The 8,670-nt window shown below is 40.4% G+C and overlaps 1 protein-coding gene across 2 annotated transcripts; it reads left to right on the plus strand.

The window, feature by feature from the left end:
* The first annotated feature begins 1,019 nt into the window (after window positions 1-1,019).
* On the plus strand, window positions 1,020-6,288 carry tmem18 (transmembrane protein 18). 2 transcript variants are annotated; one of them, XM_054761507.1, is made up of 5 exons: window positions 2,848-3,530; window positions 3,659-3,776; window positions 3,947-4,001; window positions 4,127-4,220; window positions 4,300-6,288. In XM_054761507.1, exons 1-5 carry the CDS (start codon window positions 3,438-3,440, stop codon window positions 4,396-4,398), a joined length of 459 nt encoding a protein of 152 aa, XP_054617482.1. In that variant the 5' UTR covers window positions 2,848-3,437; the 3' UTR covers window positions 4,399-6,288. The 2 variants fall into 2 exon arrangements, 1 of the variants encoding a protein (XP_054617482.1); XR_008566916.1 differs by lacking the exon at window positions 4,300-6,288 and adding an exon at window positions 1,020-1,297 and having other exon boundaries at window positions 2,697-4,001.
* The last annotated feature ends 2,382 nt before the right edge of the window (window positions 6,289-8,670 follow it).

Below are 8,670 nucleotides of genomic sequence, written 5' to 3' on the forward strand. Positions count from 1 at the left end.
AAACATGGAAAATGAGATATTTAGTGCACAGAAAAAGGTTACAGACAGATTTTGTAAACTTTTCATACAACAGAAGACATCAATAGGGTGAAACTAACCTGTCTCACGACGGTCTAACCCCAGCTCACGTTCCCTATTAGTGGGTGAACAATCCAACACTTGGTGAATCCGTGTCAGAATTTAACCGTGTCCTAATTCCTTTAAAAACGTCAGCTCTCCCTCCCATTCGGTGAACTGTTTCCTTCAATGGCAGTAGTCCTACACAAAGCAGCCATGTTTCCTTGTCATCCATTGCCATCCATCCACCTTCTATGCCGCTTATCCTCAAACTCAAACTTGAAAGCAGCATCATAACCATTTCTTTGTGTGTTTTTGTATGAAATCTGCCAACGCGTCCACATTCCGGTACAGTAGGTGGCAGAAGGGTCACTTGCTGGATATTACCCGTTATTTCTGCTGGATTTTTCCTCTGGACTTCCTAAGAACCACGGGTACAGTGGCACCTTTTAAATGACACTTTTTAAGGGAGAAAAAAAAATCCAAACCTATATGGCCCTGTGTGGAGAAGGGAGTGCCCTGAGTTCAGCTTCTGTAGCCACACCCAGGCCTGATTACGACCACACCTGTTCTCAATCAACACACCACACCCATTTGTCCCATACCAACCATGCACACTTGTTGCCAGGCAGATTTCATCAGGCTGATTCATAACTGCCCCACAGACCAATAAAAAAAAATGAGCATACACCAACCACGCCCACTCGGATGCACTAAGGAAATTAGTCCAAAAACATCAATAAAAGGAATTATTTCCACAATAGAATCACCACTCTGTATTAAATATAAAACATTAAGCTTAGTCTACGGAGGAGAAGGGCTTTTATGCCAACTCTTTTGCACACAGTGTTGCAGAATCTGGAATGCACTTGCACTCATGCACATGATATCTGTTGGCAAAATACATGACCCCCTTCTGAGGAAACCCAAGTTTTTGTAGCCCCTCCTCCTCATTCTCCTCCTCCACAACGCTACATCCACCAAAGCCTCCACAACCGCCATGAAGCCCAAAGGTGTTCCATGGAGGTCGCTGCTGCCCAGAGAGGCAGAGACGGGACAGTACCAGCGACATGTGGACTGTGTGGAGGAGTGCGACCGTGATGAGCCCAGCACGAGTTACAGGGAGACGCAAGGATTGGCTTTCCTGACAGGACGCTACAAGGCGCTCCAAGAGAAAGATGTCCGAGTTAAAGAGGAGAAGAAGAAGAGGAAGAAGGATAAGTACAAAAAAGTCAAGAAGGTTGGTATTATTGTTATGCACTGATGTTGACTTAACCATCCAATCAGGTTTCTTTAAGAACATTTAATAAAATAGATTATTAGTAATTATTATTATTAGATTGTGATTATTATTACGCACAGAACACAGCATTGCATGCACTGGAAGTTGGCTTGCTTGTGGACTTTTCCAAATCATTTTGACTTCCTGTCCCCCACCCCCAATGGGAGTGCTCGGCCCTTTCCTGTTCCAATGAAGCAGGAGACAATGGAGTTTACAACGCTCCATTTTTAGGACAGCACTTAAAAAAACAAGACTGTGCTGTGCCATTGTTGTTCAACACTGCCTCTGCAGAAACACCTATCATCTCACAGTGGGGGGGTGGGGTTCAAAGGATAAGGTGCAGCAGCTGGAGAAAAATGAAGAAACACTCATTTTTTTTGTGATACGTCAGAGACAATACATCAAGACAGGAGACAGACTTAAAATTTCACCATTTTTTTTTCATACTTAAATGACACATACATAAATGACACCTTTTTCCTTGTAATAATAGGTCTTTAATCTTGTAAAGTTACGACTTTATTGTAAAGTTTCACTTTCATTCTCAGATGTCATTTTTTTCCTTGTAATATTACACATTGAACATCATAATATCAGGGCTTTATTTGCATTTATTTGCATTGCATTGCACCGCTGTAAGGCTCTACAACACCTGCACCACCTGAACCATGTTGTAGTGCTTTACTTTACTGTTCTCTTTACTTGTCTTGCTTGCTTGCTGCTGTAACAAGTAAATTTCCCCGCTGTGGGATCAATAAAGTACATACAATACAATACAATACAATACATAAAATTAACTTTTCTTTGGTGAAATGACTTAATTCTTTCAAAAGTTCACATGAATTATCTTAAGCACTTTTTTCATATTACAATTATTTTATTCTGACTTTTTTTTTTTTTTTTTTTACAAAAAATTACCTATTTTACTTAACATTTCTCATTAATTGTGAAATTTCACCTTTTTCCCCCTCATAATATTAGGAACCTTCATTCTCATCAAATATAATGTTCATTACCGTTGAAGTACAACTTTTTTCTTGTAATATTACAAATTTAACCTACTATATTTTATAACAACTTCATGGGGTTACAATTATGACTTCATTCTTTTAAAATTGTGCATGAATTATCCAATTAAAAATTAAACTGGACTTCATATACATAAAATGACCACAACTTGTTTTTTTCTAATGATATCACAGCCTTTCAACTCACTTGAAAATGGTTTTATATTAAAGTTGTATTTTTTCTCATTATGTTAAGCAGTATTTATATTTCACTGCAGACATTCTAAAGGTTTTTCAAATGTTTTTTTTAAACAATAATGACAATGAGTGTTTATATGGTTGTCTTCCAGAATGTTGGAAAGGCACTGCGCTCCACGTGGAAATGCTTCATGCTGGGCCTGCACAACTTTGCACTGGGCTACTCCACTCCCATTACAGTGGCTGCCACCTTTATGCCGGACTTCAACCCGGGAAGAAGCACCACCTAAATGTCTCTCCTCCTCGTCCTCCTGTCCTGTAGATTGACATCCTGCTCTTGGACTAGTTCCTTTACTTTGATAATAGTCTTTCCTACTGATACTATAATGTGCCTTGAAATGTGTTATTTTTATTCACATTAAACCTGTCTTGTGAAAAAGAGCAATGCACCAGAACAGTAAAGCCAGTGATCAATGTAAAGTGTACAGTAAAGTGAAAGTGAAAGCATTGAGTTGGGGTACCAGCATCTAATGTGATGAGAATGATTATATCTGTGTAAGTAAATGGACATAAAACGTATTTTCAGTTCTCTGTTTGTCATGACCATATACAATGGAATCATTTCAAATGTGTACTACAATGGACACGTACATTCACCTATTAATATACTATTTCTACTTTATTTTATACTGTTTTTGTAACCCCTGCTGGGATTTTACGTCACTAGTTTGTATCTATAATTAATTGTTTTCTTTAGTAGTTTTTATGTGCGCAAAAAGTTGGTCGCTTACCTCTGACGTCACTGTCATGCGACAGCAAGGTTCCTTTCTCTTGTTTACATGCACGCTACAGCTGAGCTACACTGAGCGATCTTTTTCGTGTTTTTGGTGAGGATGGCGACCCCAAAACCTGTCAACGTTAGTTCTGTGCCTATCGACGGTTTCAGCAATTTAAGAATTACATCAATATGGACTTTCCTCTTGTCCGTAAGTTAAACATTATCCCCCAATTACACATGCTAACATGCTATCAGTAAAGCGTAGTAGTTAAGAGCATCGCTCCTTCGCAGTATAAGTGTTTTACCAATTTTGTTGTATTTTCCCACTGGTTTTAGGTGCAGTGGTCAGAGCCGTGGCTTATTGCCTGTTTAGTGTTTCACATTGTGTGCCTGTGTCTGACTGTGTTGACGTGCAAGTATTACAGAGCTCAAATCTGCCACTTCCTCCTCATAGGTAGGTTGAAAAACAGTGTTAGTGCTACTTACTCAGTATGATGCAGTGCAGCTTCACCACCATCCAAACTCAGCATTATCTTTTTAAAAGGCTGGATTTGCACCATGTGCAGATGTTCCTAATGTTATGGCCTGTGAGTGTAATCACCTGACAATCTTATGTCACCACAGTTGGCTTGGTGTACAGTGCTGAATATTTAAATGAGTTGGCAGCCATGAACTGGAGGTACGTTATTACTTTTAGCACTTTGTGTTGAATGTACTCAATTGTGTGTGTTATTTGTGGCCATAAATCTGTCATCATACGTACTTTGGAGATCAATAAAGTATCTATGTGTCTCTCTATGGCAGGTCTTTTTCCCAATTCCAGTACTTTGATTCTAAAGGCATGTTCATATCGCTTGTCTTCTCCATTCCACTTCTCTTCAACGCGGTTATTATTGTGGTGAGTAATGCTGTCATTTTAATGCTATGTCAAACGCGGTGTGTTTGAATATTTGTGGAATAAACCCTGCTGCCTACAGACGGTGTGGGTGTACAAGACCTTCTCCACCATGGCTGAGCTGAAGACGCTGCAACTCAAGCGAAAGGCGCGGCGACAAGACAGAGCAAAGACTGACTGACGCCTGTGTTTGTGTCTATAAATGGGTTTCACTGGCAGGGTTTATTAAAATGCAAGACCTTTGCTAATCCCTTGCTTTTTGGGGAAAAAGACAAGTGTTAAAAGTCAGAAAGGACTGTGTGTGTCTTTCTACAGCAACAGTTGGTGACAAAGGTGGTGACAATGTTGCAAAAGGACCAAATGTTTTGTATTTAAAAGTTATTTTATAGTGTGTTTACTTGCACTGTGAAAGCATTTTGGGAAAGGTGTGTATTACTCGTGTTGATTCTTCTAATCTAGCCCACAACAAGCTAAAACTCAACTCTGAACCCCCGACATCACTTCCTGTCTGCTATCGATTTTTATCCCCAACATTGTCAACTCTTAAATGTCTTATTTTCTATTATATTATATCTACTATGTTGGGTAAAACGAATGTAAAGGTGACTATATGGGTGTCATTCTACAGGTGCGATCAAACAGTCAAATAATGAAAACAAAATCTGCACCTTTATCCAGATCATCTCTCAAATCCACAACGCTTCACGATTTCTATGCTTTTGTGTTGTAACGTTCCCCTAACCCCTTATTGAAAATAGTAGTGATGGGAAACTCGATTCCTTTTACTGACTCAAGTTTTTTTCAGTCACTCACTAAAGTGAATCAAGTACTTGATTTAATTTAGCCGGGTGTGACAGCGCACATACGCAGAAAAGCATTCACACAGACTTCCATTGATATGATATATGCAAACACCTAATTGAGATCTGCCCCGTAAGCAAATGCAAGAAAATGGAACAAACATAATAAAGCGCCTTTTGCCAAAGTTTTTGGAGGAAGGTTTCACTGCAGTATTATGCCACAAAGTCAACAAATTATGTTTGCAAAATGATGTTTTAAAGGCCAAATATAATCAAGGGTTTTTTCAGCCTTACCTGTGTAAGGTAGTCCCGTGAGATCTCGTTTGGACTGTAAACCGGTTGGTACAATTCACGCGAAACATTAATTAGGCATTAATTATCATGTCTTGCCACATCCAATATGGCGGTGACGTCGCCGTAATGATTCAGCGCTCATGAGCGTGTGAGTCTAATGCGGGGGTGTCAAACTCGTGCCATGGAGGGCCAAGTCACTAAAACAAGTGGTTTTAATGATCAACACCTCCTCCAATTTGAGGGAAGGAGCTCATTAAATAAATCACCTGTTGGAGAACCTGGTTGGAAAGGAAACCTGCAGTGACTCCGCCCTTCATTGACAAATGTGGTCTCGTGTGTCCAGGTTTGCGATTTCCCTACCATTTTTAATTTAGCTAGCAGCAGCAATGTAAGTGAACGAGTTAACAGAGACGAATACCCGCGATTCAGCCCCGGTTCTGCAAAAAAAAAAATCGACAATTTGAACGACTCGGTCAATATTCGACCATCACCAGAAAGTAAACTCCACCCCTATTCCTAACCTCACGAACCAGGAAGTAAACAGGAAGTGACAACTTCCAAAAAATCAGAATAAACACGAGCACAGCGGCCGTCCTCATTTTTCACGTTTGGAGGAAATTATTAAAAATTATTATCTTTTGGAAATTATTAATCTTTTGACTCCCGCTTAAACAATTCCCTCGGCCAGAGAATCAGTTATGGTGCAATCCTTTCCGTGTCCGTGAGGCCGGAAGTAGCCTGCGAACCAACCAACAAACGGACAAATACACAAATAGAGCACTTAGTTAATTTACCCTTTAGTTGAATCTGTATTTTTCGGTTTTTTTTTTTGCCATTTGAGTCACGATTTGAGCCCCTTACATGGAATAAAATCTTTAACAGTAACATTACAACATGTGGAACTGTGAAAGGATGATTTATGAGATGTATTCCATTGTAACCTCATGTTCAAATAAACTAATACCAAACCAAACAACTATGTCAGAAGTACTGGGTGATGTTCATGAGTTTGTCACGAGAGGGCAGCACGGAGTAAAATACATCACAGACAGGCCTACACGTTACACTTCCACTAATGCGTCATTTTATTTTAAAATTAACATTTATGTCAGAGGTTTTCATATCTTTTTGGTAAAATAGGCCTACATTTATTGGTCCGGACACTTTGGATCACAGAAGCAGCTCTGTCAGACAGTCAGGGCGTTGCATTAACTTAGGAGTGTGTGTGATTTGCCACTGCTGAAGGGAAAGAAACAATGTATTAAACATAATCTTTTACACGGTTGAAATGTGCTGAAAATTGTAAGGCGATGACTTTAACCGTCACTATGTCTCCAAGTGAGCCTCTATTTTTTTCAGTTCTGCGACTGTTGCAAAATCACATTATGCAGGTTGATTCAACTGCACTTTTCTGGACCGGGAGGTGGGGCAAAACTCCCACACCTTCATCAGGGGTCAAGGGAGGACCCAAAAATGGCAGAAAACACATGTTATTTTTTTCAAGAGGTAAATTTTCTGCATTTTTTTTCCAACTGCGTTTTTTTTTTTTTTATGTTGCAAAATCAAATTTTTTTCAGGTCACTTCAACTGCACTTTTCTGGCCCGGGAGGTGGGCGAAAGCCCCCACACCTTCATCAGGGGTCCGGGGAGGACCCAAAAATGGCAGAAAACACAAGTTATTTTTTCAAATGGGCCAATTTTCTGCATTTTTTTCAGCTGTCATTTTTTTTCCAGATGTCGCGAAATCCCATTTTCTTCAGCTCCAAGGCTGTTTGCAAAATCACATTTTTTTTCCAGGTTCGCTTCAACTGTACTTTTCCGGCCTGGGAGTTGGGAGAAACCTCCTACATCTTCATCGGGGGTCCCGGTAATGGAAGAAAATGTCCAGATTCCAAATGCACTGCCCGGTACTGCATTGAGAAAGTTTTTTTTAAAACATACATTATTTTTTTTTTACACATTGTTCTATATTAAAAGTGTTTTGTGTTAAAATGTTTGGGTTCCTGGAACGGATTCATTAGATTTGTATTGTATCAAAAGGGATTTTTTTTTTTTCAGTTTTAGATGGAGCCTTCGGAAAGCATTAATCATGAAAACTGAGGTTCCACTAAAAGTAGCAGGCGATACTGGAGGAGGAATTTGAAAACTCATTACGTATAAGGTCATTTTTTCACTTCTTAATTCTGTTTTGCAGTGCACGCAAAAGTGGAAAGGAAACGTCACACCTTTTATCAACAAGTATATTGCACAACACAGGAGCAACGATGTTGTAATCGCGGCAAGGAGCAGTAATTGACTAAATCGACAGGATTTTTAGCCCATGTTGAGAGACAACTCATGACATGTAAATTTGAACGTGATGTCAATAAAAGCGATGCTGAAGATCGTCCCCTACAGTTTTCAAGGTTAAATCCAAACAGACCGCAGTAAGACTTGGCAGGTTTGTTGAGCGCCACGAGGTTGTTTTGAAACAAACATTGTTTCTAGCTTTAGGCTGGTCGTGGCGCTGCAAAAGGGGATCGGGGTCGCCATGGCACTGACAGATGCTCCTGTCATTGTTGTAACACGGAGTACCATTACAATGATTTCTTATTTGAGTGAATGGACGATTAGTGGGACAGCGATGCGTTCCTCATGCAGGTCGGTAACCCCGCCTATCGATCATTTCTGCTGCCTATATTCTTCAAAAGACACTCATTTGGGACGCTTTGCTGGACAATCCGTCACAAACATGTTGACAGTCCCACCCACGTGTGTCTGTGTAACGTCTTCCCGCTGCTAGGGAGGTGACCGTTAGCCCCCCGCCCCCAGTCGCCACCTTCAAGTCTTCTTATCAGTTTGTCACGCATGCATCACCGTTCCCGTCTGTCGGAATTTCGTCCAAGATTATCAGCCGGCAATGGAAAAGGCAAGAGGTGACATGTTAACAAGAATGTTCACTCTCTATCACTGTGGGGAATTTGGACAAACACCCTGCAATGCATCGCCAGAGCAAAAGGGTCAGACTGGTTGGAGTGGAGCGATGACGGAAGGACTTCAGGCAGCAAACATATCGTCCCTACCTCCACGATATATTGACCCATTTATCAGGAGATGACACAAAAGTATGAAACGGGCCCAAAAAGTGCATTTTTGTTGATTTGTCCATCTCTTTGTAAGCAGGCTACTTCCTGGTTGGTGGAGAACAACATGAAGACAAGGCCGCGCACAGCATTTTGGATTGAGCGGTGGAAAAAGGATGTGCATTTTGACTCAAACGACAAAAGGGGAAAATAAATGACAGGAAAGTGGTATTGGCCCGCAGCACATTCCAAAAGTACAATAAAAAAAACAACAACCGCAAACACGGACAAATCAGC

The sequence above is a fragment of the Dunckerocampus dactyliophorus genome, chromosome 19, assembly GCF_027744805.1.
Source record: "Dunckerocampus dactyliophorus isolate RoL2022-P2 chromosome 19, RoL_Ddac_1.1, whole genome shotgun sequence".
Classification (NCBI taxonomy): domain Eukaryota; kingdom Metazoa; phylum Chordata; class Actinopteri; order Syngnathiformes; family Syngnathidae; genus Dunckerocampus; species Dunckerocampus dactyliophorus.